Consider the following 26,912-nt stretch of genomic DNA (forward strand, 5'->3'; position numbering starts at 1 on the left):
CCAAGACCATTCTTGTGGAAACAAGGCAGGAAATGGCCTTCAATGATATGACTTCTTCTGCTGGTTATTCTATGACACACACAAACGCACCCAGATACACAAAAAGCTGCTTTCTTTTGTCCCTGATAGAATGATAAACGAGAAATCAGCCATGCTTTGTTTTCTTATTCAGAAATGGTGTTACTGAAAGTATGTCACTTTTTTCTGACTTTGTCGTTCAGCCCTTCCTGCTTTCTCACTCAGTATGTGTTCTTGTATCTCTTGTATCCACCACTCCTCCTGCTATTCTGTCTTTAGTCAAACCCAGAGAAGTCCTCATGTATTTTATCGCCATGACCTGATCAACCAGCTGCAGCATAACCACGCTCTGGTCACACTAGTGGCTGAGAACCTCTCAGCCTACATGGAGACCATGAGGCAGTTCTCCAAAGGTACTTTATCCGAGCCAGACAGTTCAGTTTTATAGTTACAGCAGCTGGATCGGAGGTGTGTACTGTCTGCAGTCTGACTGGTGGTGTGTTTGCTTTTACAGAAGAACAAGCAGAGTTTGACCCTCAGACAGTCAGACCAGGAAGCCGCTACAGCCACGTCCAGGAAGTACAGGAACGACTTAACTTCCTAAGGTATGCCACTTTTAGTATTTCAGACGCAAATGCGTTTTCTGCCTTAAACACTGCTGAACTTGAAGTGAAGTCGGGGATCCGAAGTTGACCTGGATGAATGAGAAACTACACAGACATCTGAAGTTGGGGATGAATCTCACAGTATGTTTGCTCCTATTATCTCTAACAAATTGTTCGTGCATTGCTGCCAGATCCACCCAGTTATTACCATGGCCATTCAAAGGCAAAAGTGGTCAATATTACAAAACTTGCTTTCAAAACTTGAGTAGCACAGGCATGGTTAAAATCAAATACAAAAAATATCAGTTTTAAATGCTTTTTTAAAAAAAACTATGTATTCTGTGTTGAGGTTAAAACATCTGGCAGTCGCTTTGTTTTTTTTATTTGATTTGATTTCTTGTTAAAATCTTCAATAGTGTTTATGCTGTCTGATAAAGTGAGCAAAATACAATACAGGTCTTGAGAATCAGAGTACACTCTGGATCAGGGGTGTCAAGCATGCGGCCCGCGGGCCAAAAACAGCCCTCCAGAGGGTCTGATCCAGTCCACTTTAAGTGTAAAAATTACAGAGAAGACATTAACTGAAAATTGCAAATTTGTAAAACTGTAAATTTTAAATAATTTCTACACCATGACAAACTGTTTTGATCATAAATTAAAATACTAAATTGCTCATTGTTCTTTTGTCAGTTTGTGTCTCATTTTTGTAATATCTTGTCGTGTTTTTGTTGTTTTTTATCTTTTTTTGTGTGACTTTTATGGCTTGTCTCATTTTTTTTGTCATTGTGTTCCTCATTTTTAAAATTTTGTTTCCTTTTGTCTCGCTTGTGTCGTTTGTCTATTTTTTTTGTCATTTTGTTTCTTGATTTTGTCGTTTTGAGTCTCATTTTTGTAATATTTTGTCTTGTTTTTGTTGGGTTTTTTTGTCTGATGTTTGTCATTTGTCTAATGTTTTTGTCGTTTTGTTTCTCATTTTCGTCGTTTTGTTTCTCGTTTTTGTTGTTTTGTGTTTCCTTTTAGTCTCGCTCATGTTTTTTGTTGTTTTGATCATAAAGTAAAATACTGCATTGTTCAGTCCCAGATGACGAAATGTTTTATGTCTTTGTAGACACTCTATAATCTTTAAATTGTATTGTGTAAATGATAAACTGAGGCTGAATGTTGTTGAAACTGAACTTAATCTTCTTCAGAAATTGCAGGTTGTTCATACTGTTTTGGAAAAAAAAAAAACAAAAACCAATTCCTTAAATGTGAACACTTTCAGAATGTACTTCATTGCACTATAACAAAGGGAAAAATTTGGAGTTGTCGTTACTTATAGGTTATTACGCCTTGATTTTACTGGTCCGGACCACTTGAGATCAAATTGGGCTGAATGTGGCCCCTGAAAAGGGATGAGTTTGACACTCCTGCTCTGCATATCTCAGTCCTTTATGGTGACCACTATGCTGCTCTTCAACTTCAGTGAACTACCACATGTAATTAGTAAGGATCAAGTGCTCCACAGTGACTTCATCCCCTACAGCAATTACGATACAAGACTGGACCACCTCTGCGAACTCCACTCTAACCTTCAGGCTACCAGTGTCCAATATTGATTTTCCTTTTTTGTTTTGTTTTTCCAGGTTTCTGTTAAAAGATGGCCAGCTGTGGCTTTGTGCCCCTCAGGCCAAGCAGATCTGGAAGTGTCTGGCAGAGAATGCGGTGTTTCTCTGTGACCGTGAGGCCTGCTTTAAATGGTACGGATTGATTTTGATCTCGCCCTGCCTTTGGCTTGAATGAATTCCTTTGCATTTGTTAATTAGCAAATGTGTTTCCTGAATGTTGTCAATAGGTACTCCAAGCTGATGGGTGATGAGCCAGACCTGGACCCAGACATCAATAAAGACTTCTTTGAGAACAATGTTTTGCAGTTGGACCCATCTCTGCTGACAGAGAACGGAATGAAGTGTTTTGAGAGGTTCTTCAAGGCTGTCAACTGCAGGGAGGGCAAACTGGTAGCAAAGCGTAGGGCCTACATGATGGACGACCTGGAACTAATAGGCTTGGATTATCTCTGGAGGGTGAGGAGAGCAGCTTCAATGGGCATACATGAGCAGATTTCTGTTTATTTTTTATGCCATGCGCTTTAATTTAGGAGACTTAAGTGAATACCTTGAAGGTTGCAAATAATGTTTACATTTAGTCACCTTGAGCAGCATTTAAATCCTTGCAAGTAATGTACTGATGTCTGATGTTAAAAGCTTCTGGTCAGATCATTTTGAAAACTTAAAGATGCTCTGTAGTTTGTCACGACTGTACGTCAACGAAGGACAAGTGTTCGACCTCTGCATACATTTGATGGCCCAATGCAAATCGGCAACTTACCTGAACAGATTTAAAGGTTCTTTAACTGTACACGTTAAAGATTCATTTCCAGTGATTTTGTACTAAATAGTGTCTTTCATATTTTTGTGTTCTGAGTGGTAACTCATGAGGCAGTTGCTTCAAATTCCCACAGACATATGTACATGAAATACAGACTTTGCAGCTTTTATGAGAATTTGACTTTTTTCATATCCTTCTCTCCCAGGTTGTAATTCAAGGAAGTGATGACATTGCTAGCCGAGCCATAGACCTGCTGAAAGAGATCTACACCAACCTCGGACCAAAACTGCAGGTCAACCAGGTATTGAGACGGATTTATTTCAGTTAAAGCAACAGTTTAATCTGCTTTGGTCATGTGTTTGTCAAACTATTAGTTGAAGTGGGTCAGTGCATTACGTGTAATGACAAGTATTTGTTCTTCCCTTTAGGTTGAGATTCATGAGGATTTCATCCAGTCGTGCTTTGACCGTCTGAAAGCATCCTACGATACCCTTTGTGTGTTGGACGGCGATAAAGACAGCATCAACTGTGCGCGTCAGGAGGCCATCCGCATGGTGCGAGTTCTCACTGTGCTCAAGGAGTACATCAATGAGTGTGACAGCGACTACCACGAGGAAAGGACCATACTGCCCATGTCCAGGTACAGCTATAACGACGCTGCGCTACATTTATCTTATGTTTCAAATTTTTTTATTTATAATGAAAACATGTAGTTCAAAAGTACAATCATCAAATGTAACATTAACATTTTCTCACATCCCCACCCCTCCCTTCCAACCTGCACCTCCCTGAACACAATCCTGTCCTTTTCTTTCATACTTGAGGCAATAAAAAAACTGTATACAAACATATTTACACATACCCCTACTCCTACAGCATGTACACATATTACAAATATGATACTGGGAAAATAAATACTAAAGGATAATAAGCAGTACTAATTAAATAGGATAGATAAGTAGAAAAGAAGTTAAATAATAAATAGGAGGAATAAAACTGAGAACATTAATAATAAGAAGAAATATAGGTTAATTGAAGAGAAAATAAGTAAAAATAAATAAATAAAAATAATTATGAATAGATAATTTAAAATAATTAAAACTTTTTTTAAAAGAGAAGTGAAAAAGAGGGTAAGGATATATGAGTAAATAAATTTTAAAAGGGATGATAAGTATAAATACAAAGCAATAATATATGCATACACATACACAAACACACACATATACCTACATATATACAGACAGACGCGCATGTGTACAAGCTCTCCTGCACACATGTACTCATACTAATTAGATAGGAAGTAGAGAGAACAGTTAAAAGAGTTATAACAACCGCTGCTAGCACCCAGGAAGCCCTACGTGGACTAGGATCTAGACGTCGGCAGTACGCAAATGCTTATCTCCATCATTGCCATTTGCTGGTACAGGGGATCTTAAATGGGCCGTGTGGCAAACGGGCAGCAAGGCGGGCACTCACCAGCACTTCATTTATCTTGACATGGACACAGGCTATAAGTCACCAAAGCTGTCTTACAGTACCATGAGTTACAAGCATAAACAAAATCAGTATTAGCGTCAGTGTAGGGATTGCAATAAATTTTAAATTAATGTAAAGACAGGAGTCCATTTGCTTTATTCACGCTTGTTGCCATGTCTTTCCTGTTGTACCTAAAACTCTGTATTCCATTTCTCTTGCAGAGCTTTCCGTGGGAAACATATAACGTTGATCGTACGTTTTCCCAACCAAGGCCGTCAGGTCGATGATTTGGATATCTGGTCACACACCAATGACACAATTGGCTCGGTTCGACGTGGCATCCTGAACAGGATAAAAGCCAACGCTGCGCATACCAAGATCGAGCTCTTTATTGGTGGTGAGGTTGTTGATCCGGCTGACGACAGGAAGCTGATTGGACAGCTCAATTTGAAGGACAAAACGGTGAGAATGTGCTCTTCTCTTGGACTCATAAAAGAAATTTTCTGTTCAAGGTAATATGCTGTGAATTTTTTTTAGTAAATTCTTTCATTTTTACTATTCACTAATACTTCACTTTAATGATGTGGTCCTACCCATTGTGTTCACATCAAAAGAAAGATTTTGAAGTCAAAGTGTGTTTGTCTTTGAGCTTCCCAACACTTGAGGTACTTTTTCTTCCTCTAGATCAACATTAACTCAGTCTCACTATATGTTTTTGTACAGCTGATCACAGCCAAGCTGACCCAGGTGAGTGCCAACATGCCCTCGAGTCCGGACAGCTCATCTGACTCATCCACTGGCTCTCCTGGTAACCACGGCAACCACTACAGTGACGGGCCCAACCCTGAGGTGGAGAGCTGTCTTCCTGGTGTGGTGAGTGAACAGCACATGTTCTGTATTAACTGTGCAAACAGCATAACAAGGGTTGAGTGATACTGAATGTTTGTTTTTGTAAGCCAGTCAGGTTATTCGACTTCATACCACACTAGGAAATCCAGCAATCTAACTGCTTCTGACTAAAGATTTTCCTTGTCCATTAGTCAAATAGTAATAGAACTTTTCTGATATTTTTTGAATTATGTAATTAATATGTTCTGGGAGGGCATCAGAAAATAGTGTGAGCTCCAGGACAGTCATTGGTGAAATTGTGTGACATTACAGAGAAATAGAAAATTGCAAAAAATAAGCTTTTATATTATACATTTTACAAGCACTAACAAATCAAGCCGTTGCAACATTTACAGACGTGGTGATGATTCTAAATCTGCTTGAAAAACTGGCAGGAAAACCGTCTGAACATTTAGAGAATATTACTTTATTGTTGTATTTTATTTATCTAGACTACGTAAAATTGGAATGAGCGGCAATGCTAAGTGGCCAACATTAGCTTCCTTATATGTTTTAAATGATAAACCATTTTTGCATTGTTTCTGTGAAGGTATTACAAGCCTAACAGCCTTTAGCATCAGAGAAGATGGGAGCAGCTGTGTGAACAAAAATGTCTCGTAACAAGCACTTCTTTACAGGCCCATTTGGATTCCTGTTACATGCACAGTCATCACTCTTGCAGTGTGAACAGTCCGTTTAGTCATAATTTTTGGGTTGCATGCAGACGTCACGCTTTGTACACTCCCTTGCATGACTGACTGACTGTCACTGCTTCCTATAGAATTAGATTTTTTTTCTGTGTCCAACCCACTATTCAGAACCAGTTTATGTTTTCTGGAAGCCTGCAAGGGAATGCAGAAAGCGTGACGAAAGTGACGTCAGCGTGAAACCCAAAATATATAAATGCATGCACTGTTCACACTGCAAGCATGATGACTGTGAATGAATCTACAATGAGATTGTCAGTCATCCGCACCTTTTATATTTCATTATTAGAAGAGTTATAATTAAAGAAGTCACTGCCGGTCTTTAAAGGCACCTGGATTTGTACACGCTTCCAATCACAAAATGATAAAAGAACAATGAGCATGTGCAGTCAAGTATTTTACTTTATGATCAAAGCAACTTGTCATGGTCAGGAAAGTATTTTAAATTTATAGTTCTACAAATTACAATCTGCACTTCATGTCTTCTCTGAAATTTTAACACTTTACAAAGTCTTCCCGTGGGCTGGATTGGACCCTCTGGTGGGCCGGTTTTGGCCTGTGGCCCGCATGTTTGATGCCCCTGTCGTGTAGTATTGGATCTGCCTTACTTTTTGAAGACAGAAACATTTTGTGAAAATGTCCCTCAGCCCTAATGATGCTATGCTCTCTATCCCTTCATTATAACATTCAGTGGTGTGTCATTGTGTAATGATCAGTATGTAAACAAAAGCTCTGCAACACCTTCTACCTTATTTTCCAGATCATGTCGCTGCATCTGCGCTACATCTCCTTCTTGTGGCAGGTGGCTGACCTGGGTTGCAACCTCAACATGCCTCTGCTTAGAGACGGAGCTCGAGTTCTCATGAAACTCATGCCTCCAGGTATACATGCACCTGTGTTCCCAATATTATTCACCCAGTTTGCTTGACATAAACATACTCCTACACTAATGTACGCAGACTGTGTTATCTCAGTGGCTAAGTTTGTGCTGTTGCTGTGTCCTTAGATAACACTACAGTGGAGAATCTGAGAGCTGTGTGTCTGGACCATGCTAAGCTTGGCGAGAACAGCCTGAGTCCTTCATTGGACTCTCGTTTCTTCGGCCCCTCACCCTCACAAGTGCTCTACCTCATTGAGGTGAGGCTCAGCGTTGCATCACGAGTTATGATACGTTGTGTGCCCTATTAGCCACATTTCTTACATGCTATGACTGACTAGCCTGAAATGTAGTATTGTGACATTGTGTATTTACTGGTGTATGAGCAAAAATGTCACAACTTCATTAGCACTCATAAATTTTATTTTTATTTTACAAATTGTTCATATAAGTTGCTATCTTGTTTTGCCTTTTTTTGTGTTTTGACTAGTGATTCTCATTGATGATTTTGAGAGTTGATGTGCAGTTTCCTCACTTGAAAAAGGATGTTTCGTCTACCCGGGCTCCGCTCATTGATCAGACAGTTGCTTTCTTTTCTTTCCTTCTTTTACTTTGCAGTGGTAGCAAAATAACAGGTTTACACAGATGCCAAGTCCATAAGTTGATGATTTAAGGTGATAAGGGTTAAGGTGAAAAACCTTAATCAAAGCACAGAGGAACAATGTTCACATTATTGCAACTCAGCAAATAGTAACAAACATTCCTTATGCAACAATTTCACCTCACTGACAAATTCTATTTTACTTAATTTATGTTTGTCAATTTTAACATTAAATAAACTGAAGCAAACAAATTATGGCATGACTAATCTTTAACCCAATCTTGTAGCACATAGATTTTCCTGCATTGTAAAAGCGGCAACTGTAATCACATTTTAACATATTTACTCTTAATATTTTTTAGCAGGCTTTTTTTTAGCATATTTATATTTTTTAATTTACATTTTTTAAATTATCTCTTTAAAGTGCATAAAGTGACTTTTAAAGTGTGATCTTTTACAGACCCAATAAATAAATTAAGTACAAATAACAAACCCACCATTACAAACAGAATGACTTAACTGGTATTTTAACCTCTACTTAGCACTATCATCTGCCTGCAATCTTATTTTCAATTGAGCGATTACAAACACATGACAGCTAATCATACACAGACATAAGAAAGTTAACAGCAAGCTGCTTGTGGCTGACGCCGATCTCCATGGCTAATGCTAGCATGTCTTATGTTTTATATAAATACGTCACACCTCTCCTGTGGCAGGATTTCTCTGTTAACCAAATCTCTCCATTGACGAATAAAAGGCAGGAGCATGTGACGGTTCAATGCTTTAGATGTCATGTCTATTGCTCTATAAGGACATTCACACTGCTCTCGTCCATGTTCCAGGTTGTGTATGCTTTGCTGATGCCAGCCAGTGCCACCCTGGGCGAGGATGCCAGCGACTTCCAGTACAACTTCTTAAAGAGCGGTGGTCTGCCCTTGGTGTTGAGCATGCTCACGAGAAACAACTTCCTCCCATCGGCGGACATGGAGACACGGCGTGGGGCTTACCTCAATGCCCTGAAAATCGCCAAGCTCCTCCTGACCGCAGTCGGCTTTGGGCATGTGAAGGCTGTGGCTGAGGCCTGCCAGCCCAACGCTGAGGGAAATATTCCCGTCTCTCCGGTTAGGCCGCACACATAGCTTACACAGACACAGACCTGTAGAACTGGTTGCAAAGTAGCTGCAGACTGTATTTTTGACATGCTTGTCTCTTCATCTACACCTGTCGATAGATAAATCAAGCCACTCATGACCAGGCGTTGGTTCTCCAGAGTGCCCTGCAAAACATCCCCAACCCTGCCTCTGAATGCATGCTGCGAAACGTAGCCATTCGCCTGGCCCAGCAGATTTCTGATGAGGTAACAGAAAACGTAAGAAAACAGATTTTTTTGCGTAAACTCTACAATTGGAATAAGAACATGTAATGATATTAAATTAGAATTGATCATTTTTATACGCTATCTGCATTGGCTAGTAATTTGAAATTGATACCAACTGTTAAAAGTGTGATATTTTGATGAGAAGTGGATTATAAGAAATGCACGTTCAAGCAAACACTAGATGGAGTAGATAAAAGCCTGTTTTTGTTGAGATGTGCTGTCGTAATAATCAATTTTATGGAACTGTTTTTGTTGTTTGTTTTTACAGAATTTCTTCCAGGCATCAAAGTACATCCCTGACATTTGTGTGATCCGAGCAGTACAGAAAATAGTATGGGCTTCAGGCTGTGGTACAGTGCAGCTCGTCTTCAGTTCCAATGAAGAAATCAGCAAGATATATGAGAAGGTAAAACACAGTTCTCTCTAAGTGTACAGGAGGTCCTTGGTTTACGACGTCCTCGACCTACGGCGTTGTGTGGAACTAGTTGGCAAGTGGAGCGGACAAATACGTTGTCTCAGAGCGCTATAAGACGGCTTTATTTCCATTCTCTGGTTGTACTCCACCTTGGATTGTGCTACATTCACTAACTTTTTGCCCTTCATTATGGCTCCCAAGCGTAAATCAGACTCTTCTGATGCTTGGAAGAAAAGGAAAGCCGTCTCCATGTGTGCTGTCTTCACTGCATTGTTAAAGCTGCAGCTGTCCAACTATTTAAACTCATGCTTGCAAAATGAATCGTGAGTCGTAGCAAAGTCGATTTCTTTACTGTGGCTCTTGATAAGTGAAAACAGAATAAAACAACATAAATACATGCAAATAAATCCTTTTAACTTCACCAGTAAGTCCAAAAATGAAGTTAATTACTGACTACATTACCTCTGTGGCGTTTACACAGTAGAGAGCCGTGCGTCTAGATAAGCAGGTACATGTGTAAAGCTAAACATCAAAATAGCAGACAGGAAGTGACCACTGTCCACAAACAACTTCAAAATAAAGGCTTTTTCAAAAATAAAAGTACATCGATAATACTGCCTAAAGGGCAACACACCATGGAAGTGAAATTAGATTTAATAAAACGCTCTGAACACTGACGAACATCAGCATTATTAGATCAAGTTGTAAAAACAGTGCAACATATTCTGTTATCTTCTTGTAGAATGATTCATGCATGCATGAAAGTCGTTGGTATTCATGACTTTTATAAAGAACTGATCGATATCGTGATGCATGGAACGGTTTTGTTTACATTTTCTCCGGAGTTCACACTTACGGCGAAAATGGACTTACATCAGTCTGTAGGAACGGAACTCTGGCGTAAGTCAAGGACCCCCTGTACTTTTTTTTTTTTTTTTGTCTTGTTTGGTTTACCGTACACCAGCACGTGAACTCCAGAAATCTTGACCAGTCTTGTGGCCTTAAAAGGGATCAACAGTGTCTGTTTTCATAATATTTTTTCTTCTGTCTTACACTTTGTAGACAAATGCAGCCAAGGAGCCAGATGGAGAAGATGAGCAGGTTTGTTGCGAGGCCTTGGAAGTGATGACACTGTGTTTTGCTCTCATGCCTACGGCTCTTGACACGCTCAGTAAGGAGAAGGCTTGGCAGACCTTCATCATAGACCTGCTGCTACACTGCCATAGCAAGTAAGTACAGCAGTGCTGGTGAAGCATAAATATCCTGTCTGGGAGACGTTCTCATCATCTGTTGCATGTTAAAGTTGTGACAGAATAGCTGATGTTGAACTCTGTCTTCTGCAGATCTGTGCGTCAAATGGCCCAGGAGCAGTTTTTCCTGATGGCGACAAGGTGCTGTATGGGCCATCGACCCCTCCTCTTCTTTATCACCCTCCTCTTCACTGTGCTGGGGGTGAGTGTCTATATGTCAGCTTTTTAAGGCCACTATCTGCCTCGCTTTACATACCGGACAGTATAATGCGTCACCACACTCTGTCCTAATGTGAAATTGTCCATGTGTGTCCAGAGTACGGCCAAAGAGCGAGCCAAACATGCAGGGGACTACTTCACTTTGCTCAGACATCTACTGAACTATGCGTACAACAGCAACATCAACCTGCCAAACGCTGAGGTGCTGCTCAACAATGAGATTGACTGGCTGAAACGGATACGGGTAAAATAGCCTGTTAACCATATCTTCACCATTTATTTTTGTCATTTAAAATTTTTTAAATCGATATGCTGTAATATATCCCCTTAAAAACAACTTGAGCTCTTCAGTATGGGGCAGAATTCATAGTACACAATATGTTTGCATTTACTAGGATGAGGTCAAGAGGACAGGGGAGACTGGTGTGGAAGAGACGATCCTGGAGGGCCACCTTGGGGTCACCAAAGAGCTTCTAGCCTTCCAGACACCAGAGAAAAAGTATTACATTGGCTGTGAGAAGGGAGGAGCGAACCTCATTAAGGTACAATGGAATCACGATGCCCAAAAAAACCCATCCGATTTCTCGTTTTATCTCATTGACTTTTCTAATGAGATCCTTTCTCCCTTTTGTCTTCATTAGGAGCTGATTGATGACTTCATCTTCCCAGCATCGAATGTTTACCTGCAGTACATGAAGAGCGGCGAGTTCCCCACAGAGCAGGCCATCCCAGTGTGCAGCACCCCCGCTTCCATCAATGCCGGCTTTGAGCTTCTGGTGGCTCTGGCAGTCGGCTGCGTCCGTAACCTGAAACAAATAGTCGACACTCTGACAGACATGTACTACTTAGGTAGGGATACATGGCTGTGGCCGTTTGACAGATAAACAGACATCTTGTAAATCCCATCATACATGAGGATGTTTTTATTTCCCTCTGCTTTCAGGTTGTGAGACACTGACAGAGTGGGAGTACTTGCCTCCAGTTGGGCCGCGACCCAATAAAGGCTTTGTAGGTCTGAAGAACGCCGGAGCCACCTGCTATATGAACTCTGTCATTCAGCAGCTGTACATGATCCCTCCCATTCGCAACGGCATCCTAGCAATTGAGGGCACGGGGACTGACGTGGATGACGACATGTCGGGAGATGAGAAGCAAGAGAATGAGGTACTGTGAGAGTTTGTGTTTGACAAAGTTTTTGCCCCATGAAGATTTTCATCCTTTCTCAGCATCTACTGACTGACAAAATGGCCAAATCCAAGCTTGTAGGCTGAGCTTGGAGCTGAGGGCGTCGTAATTACGGGACCAATAAATCACTTTTAGAACGGCATTTATCCTTTACACACAGTTTTCATTTGGCAATATAGTCTCACTACGAACAGTTGCGGCTTTAGGGACCCATGTAGTTAGTTATATCTTGCCTCTCTGTTTAATCTCCACAGAGTAACGTAGATCCTCGCGATGAGGTGTTCAGCTACCATCACCAGTTTGATGATAAACCCTCCAGTAAGTCAGAAGACAGGAAAGAGTACAACATCGGGGTACTGCGTCACCTACAGGTCATCTTTGGTCATCTGGCTGCGTCCAGACTGCAGTACTACGTCCCCAGGGGATTCTGGAAACAGTTCAGGTATTTTAAAGACTGAAAGTCATTCTACATTTTGTCTGTTTAGAGGTTGAAAATGTCTAATTATCTTTTGCCCTTCGTATTCCTGTTTAGGTTATGGGGTGAGCCGGTGAACTTGAGGGAACAGCATGATGCTCTGGAGTTTTTCAACTCTTTGGTGGACAGTTTGGATGAAGCTCTGAAAGCTCTGGGTCACCCTGCCATGCTTAGCAAGGTGCTGGGAGGGTCATTTGCTGACCAGAAGATCTGTCAGGGATGCCCCCATCGGTAGGTGTTGGATTCTGAAAATGGTTATTTTGAGAATTGGAAACTTAAGACTACATTGGATTTTTTTCCCCTCATAATAATTGTTCTTTGTTTTCAGGTATGAGTGTGAAGAGTCATTCACAACGCTCAATGTAGACATCAGAAACCACCAGAACCTGTTGGACTCCATGGAGCAGTATGTTAAAGGAGATCTGCTGGAAGGAGCCAACGCCTACCACTGTGAGAAGTGTAATAAGAAGGTGAGAATCTTAGCACCCTTCTGGTTGCCAGCCAGTATCTGAAAGTGATACTATGGAAAAATGGCATTTTTACTATAAATAGTCGCCAAAATAGCTGTGTTTACAAAGGCAAGGCATTAACAGCTCTCCCTTGTTTAACTTAAATGTATCTCCTCTGTCTGTTTTCTCTCAGTAACTCGTCGGAAGTTTATTCAAGTAATCTGTAATGTTATTTCTCCTTGTCAGGTGGACACAGTAAAGCGTCTGCTCATCAAGAAGCTGCCACCTGTCTTGGCCATCCAGCTGAAGCGCTTCGACTATGACTGGGAGAGGGAATGTGCCATCAAGTTCAACGACTACTTTGAGTTCCCCAGGGAGCTGGACATGGAGCCGTACACGGTAGCAGGTGTGGCCAAACTGGAGGGCGACGACGTCAACCCAGAGAACCAGGTGATCCAACAGAACGAGCCCTCTGAGCCCACACCGCCGGGCAGCTCCAAGTATCGTCTGGTGGGAGTGCTGGTCCACTCAGGCCAGGCCAGCGGTGGACATTATTATTCCTACATAATCCAGAGGAATGGGGGTGACGGTGAGAAGAATCGCTGGTATAAGTTTGACGATGGTGATGTGACTGAGTGCAAGATGGACGATGAGGAGGAGATGAAGAACCAGTGCTTCGGAGGAGAATACATGGGCGAGGTGTTTGATCATATGATGAAAAGGATGTCGTACAGGAGGCAGAAGCGCTGGTGGAATGCCTACATCCTGTTCTACGAGCGTATGGACTCACTGGATAAGGACAGCGAGCTTGTCAAGTACATCTCGGAGTTGACCATCTCCTCCACCAAGCCGCATCAGGTCAAGATGCCTGGTGTCATCGAGTGCAGCGTCCGCAAGCAGAACGTCCAATTCATGCACAACCGAATGCAATACAGCCTGGAATATTTCCAGTTCATTAAGAAACTTCTGACCTGTAACAGTGTCTATTTAAACCCTCCTCCAGGTATGCATCATTTCTTGTGTATGCAGCTAAATGCAAAATTGCTATTTATTATTGTTTGTTTGTACAGGAAAGGTAGCTGCTTAATTTTACCTCAGACCTTGAGTGCAATCTTGCTAGAAGCACTGTTCAATTACTTCAGACTTTAACAAATGTATACATGAGGTGGCAGCTGCTAGATATGTTGTGCTGGTACATTATAAATGTGAACACACGCCGCAGCTTTTACTTATTTTATTCATCCAGGTAAGTCCAATTGAAATTCTTTCAGGAAGGAGACTTAGCCACGACAGCAGCTTGCTAAATTTGTAAAGAACAAAAAGCACAAAAACAGATATAACAATAACAGTTAACCAGACAGCTCTTGATGACAGAATGTTCAAATTTTATTGCGTATGACTTGATGTAGATGCACTGAGTCATGTTTTAATTGGGACGCTGATCTCCAGTTCCCCCTTGAGTGCGTTTTTGATCTTTTGATTAATTCCTCATCATGTCTCTACTGTGGATTTCAAGGCTTTTCCTCTTTAAAATACAGGAGCTGCCGTAATAAATGCATCACTAATCTCTTGCTCGTCTAAAAAAATACATTTCAAAGCAATACTAATATAAAGCATGCCTGTGGAAAAGAATTAGCGTATAGTAGTTAAGCATTTGCTGCCCAGAACCGCAGTGCCTCTGTATTGGACGTGAAAAAGCACCCATGCATTATTAATTGAGCCAAAGCCCAATAATATTACAGAGAAAAATACACGTTTGATCGAAGTCGTCGCCACAGGAGCACTGCAGGACTGAATGATTCACATCTTCAATGATGGAATCTGTTTTCTACCATGTATGTAGTCAATATGTCAGTTTGAAAACCTTTCTCTGCAGCAGAGTTGGAGACAAATCACCTACTGACCCAACATTCAGCCTCAGTTTTGTTAGTTTTGATGTGTGATTGGATATAATACTGATTGCAGCTGGAACATTGTGTTTCAGTTCGCTCTGTGGCCTGCCGTTCACTGAGAGCTGACAGCTAACAATTTGCTGTTTCATCATCAGTATATTGTGACTCAAGCTTTTAGATAAAATCAACCGGGACTGAACAGGAATTAAAATGCTCGGCCACACAATGTTCTAACATCTTTTACCTCCCTGTTTGTAATATGACGCATAAAATGCAGTCTGTAAATAGCAGGACAGATTCACTTTTCATTTTAAACTGTGTGCTGCAAAAGTTTGGATTTAAAATCAAATCATGACAACAAGAACAAAATTAAACTTTAAGCTTGAATTTCAGGATGTCTACCATGGACACTATAGCCAGTTTTAATCTTTGTCCTAAATTTGGCTTAAAATTACATAAGAGATCTTCATATTGGAACCAGCAGAAGGCTGGGGCTTGTAGTGATTATTTATTTCAAATCCAAAGTACTGGAGAATGGCATCAAAAAAAAAGGAAAATGTGTCCCAGTCATACAACTTGCAGATTGCAATGCACATTTGTCTACATTGCGTTGTCTATTGTGTATGTCAGCATAAGTAATTTTCTTTATTTTTTGATCAACGCTATGAATGTAACAGATTGCCATGTTTAATATGTGGCTGGTAGCAGCTTCAATGCGTAAAATTCAGATTTTTACCAAATTCTCTAGCTCTAGCTTGATATTATTTGTATTTCAGTTTATATTTTGATACCATGGACAGCTTGTGTCTTAGTGTCCATGTGTTTTAGTGAATATTGCTCTCTTTCTATCAGGACAAGACCATCTTCTGCCTGAGGCAGAGGAGATTGCTATGATAAGTGCTCAGCTGGCTGCTAGGTTCCTCTTCAGCACAGGGTTTCACACCAAGAAAGTAGTACGGGGTCCTGCCAGTGACTGGTAAGCTCTGTCTGCCTCTGTTTGGGACGTTTTCTGTGTTGCTGTCCTTGTCTATAAATATTCTTCTCATCGTTCCCTCCAGGTATGATGCCCTCTGCATCCTGCTGAGACACAGTAAGAATGTACGCTATTGGTTTGCACACAACGTCCTGTTTGCTTACCCTAACCGGTTCTCTGAGTACCTGCTTGAGTGCCCGAGCGCTGAGGTCCGTGGTGCGTTTGCCAAGCTCATTGTCTTCATCGCTCACTTCTCCTTGCAAGACGGCCCCTGCCCCTCCCCAACCGCCTCGCCTGGACCCTCAGCTCAGGTTGGTGCCAGACCTCAGCTGGGCTCTGGGAAAAATGGACTTTCATTAGGACTTTCAGGAAGATGCTTTGAATCATAGGTTTCCTGGAAGATACTTTAGGCAGTTTCTATCAGAGGTTATCATTGAGAGGTTCCTTAGCCTCTACTCCAGATTCATTAACCCTGCTCTAGTTTGACTGTTGTTTTCCATGTTTGTGAATCAGGGCTGTGATAACCTCAGTCTAAGTGACCACCTGTTGAGAGCTGTACTCAACCTGCTCAGAAGAGAGGTTTCTGAACACGGCCGTCATCTGCAGCAGTACTTCAACCTCTTTGTCATGTACGCCAATCTGGGTAAGGAGCACACAGACATCACCTCCTTGTCATGTACATCTGTTCCTCATTGAATTCTAAAAGGTTTATGGAAAATATAATGAAGTTGTTCGGGACTTAGAACATTGTTTCTTTTCCCTCTCACTATTCCTGACACACAGGCCTGGCAGAAAAGACACAGCTACTCAAGCTGAATGTTCCTGCCACTTTCATGTTGGTGGCTCTGGACGAGGGTCCCGGCCCTCCCATCAAGTACCAGTACGCTGAGCTGGGGAAGCTCTACACTGTGGTGTCTCAGCTGGTCCGCTGTTGTGATGTCTCCTCACGCATGCAGTCCTCCATCAATGGTGAGTATGTCATTTTTCAACCACAAGAAGTGAAATTAACTCAGCAGATGTTAGCCAGTGATAACCTGTGAAACAGTCTCCTGTGGTGGTGGGACTTGGAGCCCAATGAGGATTTTTCATCCTTGCTCAGGATATAGTGACTGACAGATCAGCCACTCTGAGCCTTTGTGCTGTGTAGGCACAGCTTGGAGCTGAGGGCTCTCAAAAATAATGAATGAGAGACACAGTAGCATGAATTAGGTGTGTATTTGCCTCTCATAACTATGTGTGTTTTGCTCTAATTTCCTCCCTGCTACAGGTAACCCTCCTCTCCCTAACCCATACGGGGACACCAACCTGACAGCACCAGTCATGCCTGTGCAGCAGCTGGTGGCAGAGATCCTGTTTGTGAGGACCAGCTACGTGAAGAAGATCATCGAGGACTGCAGCAACTCTGAGGAGACAGTAAAGCTGCTTCGCTTCAGCTGCTGGGAGAACCCTCAGTTCTCCTCCACTGTGCTTAGTGAACTGCTCTGGCAGGTGAGAGTCAGGATATCCTTAATTCTGCAGCTGATTATTTAGTCTACAGGAGGTGGTTGTTCAGATTTTGCATATTTTGTTTGTCTGCAGGTGGCGTATTCCTACACCTATGAGCTGAGGCCTTACCTGGACTTGCTGCTACAGATCCTGCTCATCGAGGACTCCTGGCAGACACACAGGTCAGACTGATTGTTCAAATTATGAGAGTTGCGTTGTTTTTAAAAACAATCTTAGTTTAATTTATCCTTTCTTTGTTTTCTGTAAAGGATCCACAATGTGCTGAAAGGCATTCCCGATGACAGAGATGGGCTTTTTGACACCATCCAGCGCTCCAAGAACCACTACCAGAAACGGGCCTATCAGTGCATCAAGTGCATGGTGGCCCTCTTTAGCAACTGTTCTGTGGCCTACCAGATCCTACAGGTACATTCACTCACAGCTGGAGGTATTTTCAGTTTCTCCAGTGATACAGACACAATGCCTGGCAGGTCGGAGGGCTGAAATACAAAGCGAGGCTAGTGAGGTGGCACGATTTGTTGGGCCTAAAATCAGACTTTTCAATGTAATGAAAGCAGCTCTCGTTTAATCTGCTAGATCAGCATAGTAACTTATGCTGCGAAGCTGGTTGGTAGGAGGGTTTTGTTCAGGCTTTCAGGTGTAGGAAACGGCTGCCTTTTACATATTCGTTGTCTGATACAGATTCTCAGCTAAGGTAGCATCTTACATTTTGCAAACTTGCTGAGCTGCACGTAGGTCGCGGCAGCAGTCACACTGTGAGACGACCACCCCAAATTTCTGACACTGTCAGACCATGACAGCGTCCTTGAACCTGTCTCACAGTGCGACGTAGGACCACCAATTTAGAGCCAAGACCAAAGATATCGCCACCATTCTCTCACCGTATCTTTGGTCTGGGACCGCTGAAAGTCGCAGCGTGTAGAGGACTTAAGAAAGCCCTTCTATGTCAGACTTTCTTTGTGGTGAAACCCTCTGGTTGTTTCTCATATTGTAGCCCAGCACTGAACAGTTAAATTAAATGGCATGAAAAAAAAAACCTACCTGCCTCACATACAGGTATATCCGGTTAAACCACATCTGCTAATGGTTTTATTCTGTGTTTGTGTTCATACAGAGTAATGGTGACTTGAAGCGGAAGTGGACGTGGGCAGTGGAGTGGTTAGGGGACGAGCTGGAGAGGAGGCCGTACACAGGAAATCCTCAGTACACCTACAACAACTGGTCCCCTCCGGTCCAGAGCAACGAGACCTCCAACGGATACTTCCTGGAGCGTTCGCACAGCGCACGTATGACACTGGCCAAGGCCTGTGAGCTCTGTCCCGAGGAGGTAATGGCACTGACACCTTACCCTTCATACCCACAGTTTCACATCATCACACAGCCTTAGGGATTGTGTTTAGAGAGGTAACAGAGAAACCCCACAGAAATATTGTTTATGACTGAGCATGAAACTGATGCGTGTCACTTCAAAACAACCCGTCGAATGCAGTAACATAACCAGCAGTTAACTGGGTGTGAATATGTGATAAAGGGAGTACGAGGTTGGACAGAAATTTGATTATAAACAGTTTTTATGGTGGATTTATATATTTTTTTCTGTCTCGTGTCATTTTGCATGGAATATGATCTGGGTTTTTAGCTTTTTTTTCCTGACACCTGATAGAATATTTAGCAGGCCAATCAATATAGGGACAGCTATGTAATGTTACCTATGCTGAATGTTTTCTTTTCTTGGCTAGACTTCACAATACACATAAATATAATTTTTTTTTAAATGAGTTATTTGTATTTTTATGATGAAAAATCCAGTCAAATGACACACTTCTCCTGTAATATTCCATACACAGCTCAAGTGTACTCAGGGAAGCCCAGGGAAGGTCAGTATTCCAGGCACCACGACATAAAGGAAGGAAAATAAACATAATTTATCTAAATAAGCAGCAGAGAAACACCCATGTTTAGTCCTCCAACATATTTAACACTTTAGGTAGAATTGCACAACTTTAGTGTAGATAGTGGGAGGATAGAAACACTGTTGAGTCAAAAAAAAAGTTACAAAAGTTACACTAATAGTTATGGACATGAGGTTAGAGGATTTATAGGAATTAATTAGCACTTTTATTTGCAGTTTATCACCTTGAAATGTGTATTACTGTTTTTCTACCTTGTTCACACATTTTCACACTGTGTCAGCAGTAGATAAACGATAATAGTAGCAAACGGTGAGGTAGACTGGTGAGATGCTAAATAGTGTAACTGGCATAAGAAGTCATGTTAGCATGTCAGCTGCACACAGTGAACAGATCTTTGTTCTCTCCCTGTCCTGCTGCCCAGTCTCAGCGACAGCACTCGCATAGCCAGCCTCTTTCGCCAGGCTTTGCTTCCTCAAAGTGTGCTACGGCCAGCCACCTGCGTCTCTCAGCCTCAGCTGTACTTCAGTATTTAGTGGCAGTTACAGTATTTTAACTGTTCTCCTCATTCAGCAGCATGTTGTTCTCCCGTTATGCTGTTCCACTTACATACCGTGCAATAATAGGCATTTTGGAAGTCTTTACAAAACCACCGCATTTTGTATTGAAATGAACAGATTAGACAGCACATGGATGGTTTGTGTGATTGTATCCGTTAGTGCAGGGGTGTCAAACTCGTATTAGTTCAGGTTCTACATTCAGCCAATTTGATCTTCAGTGGGCCAGACCAGTAAAATCACAGCATAATAACCTATCAATCACTACAACTTCTAATGTTTCCTTTGTTTTAGTGCAAAAAAGTACATTCTGAAAAAGTTCACATTTAAGGAATTATCTTTTTACAAAACATTATGAACAACCTGAAATTTCTTAAGAAAAATAAATTCAATTTCAACAACATTCAGCCTCAGCTTATCATTTCCACATTACAACTTAAAGATCAGAGTGGCTCTACAACTACACAAAACATTTAGTTACAGCTATCTGGAACTGAATGACTTAGTATTTTACCTTATGATCAAAACTACAGAAGTCAGACAAGAAAAGGCAAGAAAAACAAGAGAAAATATTACAAAAATGAGACACAAGGCAACAAAAACGAGACAAACAACAAATAAAGTGAAACAAAATGACAAAAATAAGACAAAAAACACAAATGAGACAAAAGGGTGAGACAAAACGACAAAAATGTGAGACAAATGAAAGAAGTAGAAACCAAAAACATGGCAAAATATTACAAAAACGAGGCACGAAACGACAAAAATGAGAAACAAAACGACAAAAAATAGACGAACTATGCAAGCGAGACAAAAAGGAAACACAACACGACAGAAACGATACAAAAAAACAACAAAAACATGAGACAAGCGGCAAAAAAGTCAGGCAAAAAAAGACAAACAACAAAAACGACAAAACACAACAAAAATGAGACAAAAAATTAGACCAAAAAGTTACAGAGCGACAAAAACATGGACAAATGACACAAGCGAGAAACAAAGCAACAAAAAAGTAGACAACACAAAACGACATAAAACAGAAACAAAACAACAAAAACATGACAAAATATTACAAAAACGAGGCACAAAACAACAAAAGAACAATCTAGTATTTTACTTAATGATCAAAACAACTTGTCATGGTCTAGAAATTATTTTAAATTTATAGTTTTACTAATTTACAATCTGCAGTTAATGTCTTCTCTGGAATTTTTATACTTTGAGGGCCAGATTGGACCCTCTGGAGGACCGCTTTTGGCCCGTGGGCCACATGTTTGACACCCCTGCATTAGCACATTAGATTCACATACCTGACGGTTACATCACGCTGTAATATGTATTTATGTGTACTCGACCCTGTCCCAGAGATAAATGCTAAAGTGCGAGGCTGGTGTTATTCAATATTTTTCTTACTTTGAAGTAATTGCATAATAAAAGCACAAATCACCTCAACAGTAGAGCGGTTCATGTGTTCCTTCTGTTAGCTCCGTTTCTGCAGCGTGCTGTGAGGATGCACTCAGGTGTAGAATCCACCCACACACCTAATCTAATCCCATTTAAACCTCATTTACTCGACGACACAGTAGAAAATCTGACTTCCCCATGCAGCCTACACACGATATGACACACTGAAATGCCAGAGATTTGTTCAAATATGCAGCTCACCTACTTCACATTGATGTAATCTACAAAAATACACTCGACATGTTGATTTGTCGTGACGTTTCTCTTATTTTCTAGGAGCCCGACGAACAGGAGGCACCTGACGATCAAGACTCCTCCCCGCCCGAGGACACCTCTCTGTACCCACATTCTCCTGGAACCACGCAGTTTCAGCAGGTAGAGTGTCGGGTCCAAGTTCACCTCCTCGTCTTTGTGTCACTCAGGTGTTTAAATGACGTCCTGGTTTCTTGCACACTGCTGGGATTGTTGTTTTTGTGTCAAAGCAGAGCAGAGAGCACGAGAAGTGGCGTCGATTCCCGTTAGCCCATCTCACATTATCCATTAATGATGCCGGTAACCATGGCGATAAATAATTTTCCCTAAGTGTTATTTCATGCCTGAGTGCTCATGCAACCGAAGGCTCGAGTTTCTAGCGAATTTGTGATATTACAACACTGCAGCCGACAAATTCCATTTTAGTTTAACCCCTTCACACTCAACAGGCCGAGACTTTGTTCTGAATCAGATTATACGTCGTTTGAAAGCACAAAGCCTTGCGATTCTTCACGAAACTTTGTAATAGGAGTGAAAACGCAGCTACAGCAGCTTCTCAACCAACATTAGCTTCGAATGTGGCACCGATTTTCACCATAAACCAAATATTTCCAAGCTTTTAGTCGTTGATTAAAGTTTTAAATCATTGCTAGAAAGGAGAAGCGCTGGAGATTTATTAGATTTAAAAATTAAAATAAAGTTGAAAATGGTTACCAGAATCCACAAAACGTGATTCCTCCATCTGGCAAGAAATGTCATCCACGAATCAAAGTCCTTTTAACGCCACCAAACATTTCATTTACAAGAGATTGTAGTGAAAATAAATATTATTAGTATAATAAGATCAAAGTCAGATCTGAACGCTATACAAAGAAATACAAATATTTTGGATGCCTTTACCGGTGTTACAAAATATGAATATTTGGCTAATTTTTTTTTTTTTGCATCATTCAGAGTAATTATTTCTAAATGAAGTAATTCTAGTCATCTCGTAACTTTTTTATATATTGCAGGAAAAACTAAATGTCACAATCTTTTTTTTTTCAATATTTATCACAATAACACTGACTTAAAAGGAAACTATGGCGCCCAGATTACAACACTGTGAATCATTCATGTGTTTTTAATGGTTATTGAGCCACAGAGGAATAAAACCTGCTAAATCTCATTCTTCTGTGGGTCAACAACAAGATGTTTCAGGCCTCTGGGTAAATATATAACTGCGAGACTTTTTGTATCAACATTTTTGCTGTTTTCAGGCCTAAAATCAACATGGCCGCCTATAACCAAACACCACATGGCATTTTTAGAGAAAGATATTATAGTAAACCGGTTGACACTTGACTCACACACTACTTTATATCAAATAACTCAGAAAGCCTTGGAGTCTGGCCAGTCTCTTCTGACTGACTCAATGAGGCACAAAATGATCATATAAAGATACAAAATGATGAGAGACACAAACAAAAAGTTGCAAAATGACCACAAAACACCTAAAATTACCACAAATGGAGTGAAAATGGACTCAAAGGGGTGCAAAATGACCACAAAAATGCTCAAAATGTCTACAAAACAGTGAAATGAACAAAAAAGAAACAAAAGGAGTACAGACACGCAAAACAACCACAAAAAGACACATGACCACAAAAATGCACAAAATGTCAAAAAATGACACAAAATGACCACAGAAAAACACAAAATGCCTCAGTGAGAGATAATTATCATATAAAGACACAAAATGACGAGAAACACACAAAATAACTTTAAAAAAAAATTGCAAAACAGCCACAAAATGACCACAAAAACCCCTAAAATAACCACAAAACAGACTGAAAATGACCAAAAAAGAAACAAAATGAGCAGGTCATGTGATCTGGAATTAACACACTTCCTTGAGAGGTGTTTTTGTAATGGGTAACTTAGTGGAAAGTGATTTAATTTGTTATTTTCCATATAAAATCTGATATATTGCCAAAAAGAAATATCTGTCATGATTATGCTAAATTGTCGTGGTGGGGTTTGTTGACTGTAAATATTCCCGACTCTCCTGCCTGAAACAAATGTCTGCTTGTTCCTTTAAAGTATTTCATATCTTCAGTTGAACTTTTCTCTCCTGTGTCCTCCTGAACAGAACAACCACCCCCATGGGCAGCCGTACACCGGACCGGCTGCTCAGCACATGAACAACCCCCAGCGTCCCGGTCCCGCCTCGGCCCCGACCCCGGGCCCGACCCAGACCCCCACCCCTGGCCCCGGCCCCGCTCCCGGCCCGGGCCCGCGAGCACAAGAGAACTGGGAGGGCACCGAGGAGGTGGCCCCGGCCCCGGCCCCCGCCTCGACCCCGGCGCCCGCCCCGCCTAAGGAGTAACCCTCCCCTCCTGCCCTCTGCTGTGCCTCGAGCCTCCATCGTCCCGCTCTCCTTCCTCTCATCCTCCGGTCAGCCCAGCTCCTCGCCGGGCCCCTCAACTCTCTGTCCCTCTCTGTGGCCCCAGGGCAGGGCAGAGCCAGGCCTCCCATCCCCTCTCCAGGCCACTTCTCTCCCCCTCCGCCTGCCTGTGGGAGGCGCTCTTCCCTGGCCTGGAGCTGCCTGACCGTGTGACAAGGGCCTGCTGGGAGCGACAAGAGTTCTAATAAAGAAAAGTGAAATTTAGCCAGAGCTGACGATGTCGACGCGCTTGTCTACACGACGAAAAGGTGTACATAGTATGTTAATGTTTCTGACTGTTCAGATCCCCCAGTAGCATAACTCCATGTGGTTTGCTGTTGGGAGATGTTGCAGATAATATGAAAAACAAAAATGGATATTATAAATAAGAAAAATTCCCCAAAAAAAACTGTAAGAAGACAACAACTCCTCTTTGTTTTATCACCCATGCTCAGCAGTAAAGTTTGTTCTACCATCGGACGGTTACCGGTCATTCAACTGTTCTTATCATAATTCTATTATTCTTCTTAAGCTCCTTGGCGACCTTACGACCCACGCCGGATCAACTCACGAGCTGTGGTTGGTTTTCGTGTGAGATGTGGAATGGTTGGGTGGACTTTAACGGTGTTTGGTTGATGTGAAAAAGCAGTGATGCAACATTGTTCTGAAACTCATTGCCTTTCTTTTTCTTTTTGTTTATTTCTTTTTTCTTTTTTTTGTTGGTTCTGGTAATTAATTCAATCCTTTTCGAAGCTCTAGTTAATATGCTGTAACATTTAGCATGGCTTCTCACCAGAATAGTGTAGCCCAAGGGAAGACTTGTGATCATAACAACCTAAAAGCTGTTCTTAATCCACATCTCCAGAGGGGTGTTGTTACCCTTAGGTTTTTTTTTTTTTCTCTCTTCGTTGTTGTTCTTTTTCTACTCATCTACCCTATCTACAACGAGGGCGATATTTTGAACCAATGTATGAATAAGTGGCTTTTCAATTGCACATTATAATCCTCCGACTTCACATTTGGCAGTCAGTTTTTGGTGGGTTTAGACGGCTTAGCTTTCATCTATAGGAATTCTGAAAAATGAACACATATGCAACAGAATCGCTGCACTGGGCTCCCTGGTGTCTAATAGACTGTGTGGTTTGCTTCTGTCTCTTCAGTAGAGCCTAGTCGTAGACAGACTCGTTGCCCATCGGCTTCCTCTCCGCCGTGGCGTCGGTCCGGTCGGGCGTCTGGCTGCGGTTCGGGACGAACCCGAGCGGCATCGAGACCCTCGCCGGTCCCACAGCGGGGTTTTACCGTAAGAATAGCGGCTGGTTAGTCACGTTGCACCTCGAGCTAACTTGTAATTCTGTAGGAGTAAAAGGTAAACATCAGTAAATACTGTATTTAATTGGTAACTTGAATGCGTGTATTTTTTGAATTTTTTTTTCTTTTGTCTAAAACATACCAAATACTCCTGCAAATGAAAATATTCTGCCCACCGTATTATATTTAAATATTTTGCTCTTATTTTATAGAATTTATTTTGTTGTATTTCACTAAAAATAGAATTTGATTTAAGAGGAACATTTTTGTCCTTGTGTTATTTTTAAAGAAGATATTGACTGTACAGAGTTCTGCGCCCTGTTTTTTGCCGACTTTTGTTTTGGCCATGGTGTGACGTTGAATTCTGGAGCTACAGTCGCGATGTGGACTTTCACTTTGTGAGGTTTTTTGTGCACAGAAATATAACAAAAAAAAAGCATTGCGCCCTTAGCAAATAAAGAACATGGAATCTTGCCTGCGTCTCATTTTTAACTGCGGACATCCAGAAAGTAAGAGTCAGTTTCATGAAGCTCAAGCTGATAAAATCTAGATCAGGAGTGTCCAACATGCGGCCCGCGGAACAAAACCGGTCCTCCAGAGGGTCCAATCCAGCCCTCAAAGTGTAAAAATTCCAGAGAAGACATTAACTGCAGATTGTAAATTAGTAAAACTGTAAATTTAAAATCATTTCTAGATCATGACAAGTTGTTTTGATTATAAAGTAAAATACTACATTGCTCATTGTTCTTATGTCATTTTGTCTCATTTTTGTGATATTTTATCTTTTTTTGGTTGATTCTGTCTCATTTTGTCAGTTTCTCGTTTTTGTCGTTTTGTTTTTTTGTCTCTAATTTCTGTCCTTTTTTTGTCAATTTTTTTGTCTTTGTTTTTCGTGTCGTTTGTCTAATTTTTTGTCATTTTGTGTCTGGTTTTTGTAATATTTTCTTTTTTTGTTGGTTTTGGTCTTTTGTCTGATTTTGTCTCATAGTTTATCGTTTTGTGTTCTTTTTTCAGATTTTTGTCGTGTTTTGTTTCATACGTTGTTTTGTGAATCGTTTTTGTCGTTTGTCTTTTTTTGTCGCTTTGTAGCTGTTTTGTCTAATTTTTTGTCACTTTTGTGTCGTTTGTCTCATTTTTGTAATATTCTGTCATGGTTTTTTTGTCAGACTTTTGTGTCATGTTTTTGTCGTTTTGTATTTCCTTTTTGCCTCGCTTGTGTTCGTTTTATTTTTGTCATGTTGTGTTTCGCTTTATTCGAACTACAGTGAGTTTTACACCTCTGCTCTAGATGCTTGTGGCTCCAACGGCTCAGAATATTTACCTATGTGAAGCCGCAACGTGTTTGTTTACCACCTTTTTTTGTCCGTTAAATAATCAGTTAATTGATCTGTCACGTCTGATCTGGTCTAATGAGTTCGATCTTTTTTCACACAGCAGAAAACTTGACTTGTCACAGCAGGAAAAGAACAGGTGGGGAAAGTTTTGCTGACGTTGGCACAGTTCCTGTCCTCTACCTGGAGCCTGATCACCTGAATGCAGCACACCCGTTTTAATCAGATACACCTGTGGTTCTCTGCTGTGAGATGTCTGTGTAGTTTCTCATTCATCCAGGTCATGGTTATCTAAGGTTGTTTAAATCAATCCAACTGGACTAGCGTATGGCTCAACACAGAAGAGCCAGTTCCTCAGGACAGGATTCGGCGGTCTTCCTT

General features: G+C 41.2%; 1 protein-coding gene across 7 annotated transcripts in view; it reads left to right on the plus strand.

The window, feature by feature from the left end:
• The window catches only part of usp9 (ubiquitin specific peptidase 9), a 44,224-nt gene extending 18,550 nt beyond the window's left edge, over positions 1-25,674 (plus strand). For 3 of the 7 annotated variants that reach the window (XM_023288850.3, XM_023288855.3, XM_023288852.3), the window contains 34 exons: positions 298-431; positions 533-623; positions 2,249-2,362; positions 2,458-2,686; positions 3,196-3,291; positions 3,419-3,630; positions 4,688-4,928; positions 5,190-5,339; positions 6,822-6,942; positions 7,068-7,198; positions 8,385-8,663; positions 8,774-8,911; positions 9,189-9,326; positions 10,398-10,564; positions 10,679-10,787; positions 10,902-11,048; positions 11,200-11,346; positions 11,446-11,653; positions 11,748-11,968; positions 12,244-12,431; positions 12,522-12,695; positions 12,793-12,934; positions 13,160-13,916; positions 15,658-15,781; positions 15,864-16,089; positions 16,292-16,421; positions 16,562-16,747; positions 17,046-17,266; positions 17,357-17,445; positions 17,533-17,689; positions 18,399-18,611; positions 19,132-19,161; positions 21,492-21,590; positions 23,599-25,674. In XM_023288850.3, coding sequence (XP_023144618.1) covers positions 298-431; positions 533-623; positions 2,249-2,362; positions 2,458-2,686; positions 3,196-3,291; positions 3,419-3,630; positions 4,688-4,928; positions 5,190-5,339; positions 6,822-6,942; positions 7,068-7,198; positions 8,385-8,663; positions 8,774-8,911; positions 9,189-9,326; positions 10,398-10,564; positions 10,679-10,787; positions 10,902-11,048; positions 11,200-11,346; positions 11,446-11,653; positions 11,748-11,968; positions 12,244-12,431; positions 12,522-12,695; positions 12,793-12,934; positions 13,160-13,916; positions 15,658-15,781; positions 15,864-16,089; positions 16,292-16,421; positions 16,562-16,747; positions 17,046-17,266; positions 17,357-17,445; positions 17,533-17,689; positions 18,399-18,611; positions 19,132-19,161; positions 21,492-21,590; positions 23,599-23,835 — 6,046 coding nt within the window. In that variant the 3' untranslated portion in view covers positions 23,836-25,674. The remainder of the gene's footprint in view (positions 1-297; positions 432-532; positions 624-2,248; positions 2,363-2,457; positions 2,687-3,195; positions 3,292-3,418; positions 3,631-4,687; positions 4,929-5,189; positions 5,340-6,821; positions 6,943-7,067; positions 7,199-8,384; positions 8,664-8,773; positions 8,912-9,188; positions 9,327-10,397; positions 10,565-10,678; positions 10,788-10,901; positions 11,049-11,199; positions 11,347-11,445; positions 11,654-11,747; positions 11,969-12,243; positions 12,432-12,521; positions 12,696-12,792; positions 12,935-13,159; positions 13,917-15,657; positions 15,782-15,863; positions 16,090-16,291; positions 16,422-16,561; positions 16,748-17,045; positions 17,267-17,356; positions 17,446-17,532; positions 17,690-18,398; positions 18,612-19,131; positions 19,162-21,491; positions 21,591-23,598) is intronic. The other 4 variants (XM_023288853.3, XM_023288856.3, XM_023288854.3 and 1 more) reach the window with 2 other exon arrangements.
• The last annotated feature ends 1,238 nt before the right edge of the window (positions 25,675-26,912 follow it).

The sequence above is a fragment of the Amphiprion ocellaris genome, chromosome 11 (assembly GCF_022539595.1).
Source record: "Amphiprion ocellaris isolate individual 3 ecotype Okinawa chromosome 11, ASM2253959v1, whole genome shotgun sequence".
Lineage (NCBI taxonomy): Eukaryota > Metazoa > Chordata > Actinopteri > Pomacentridae > Amphiprion > Amphiprion ocellaris.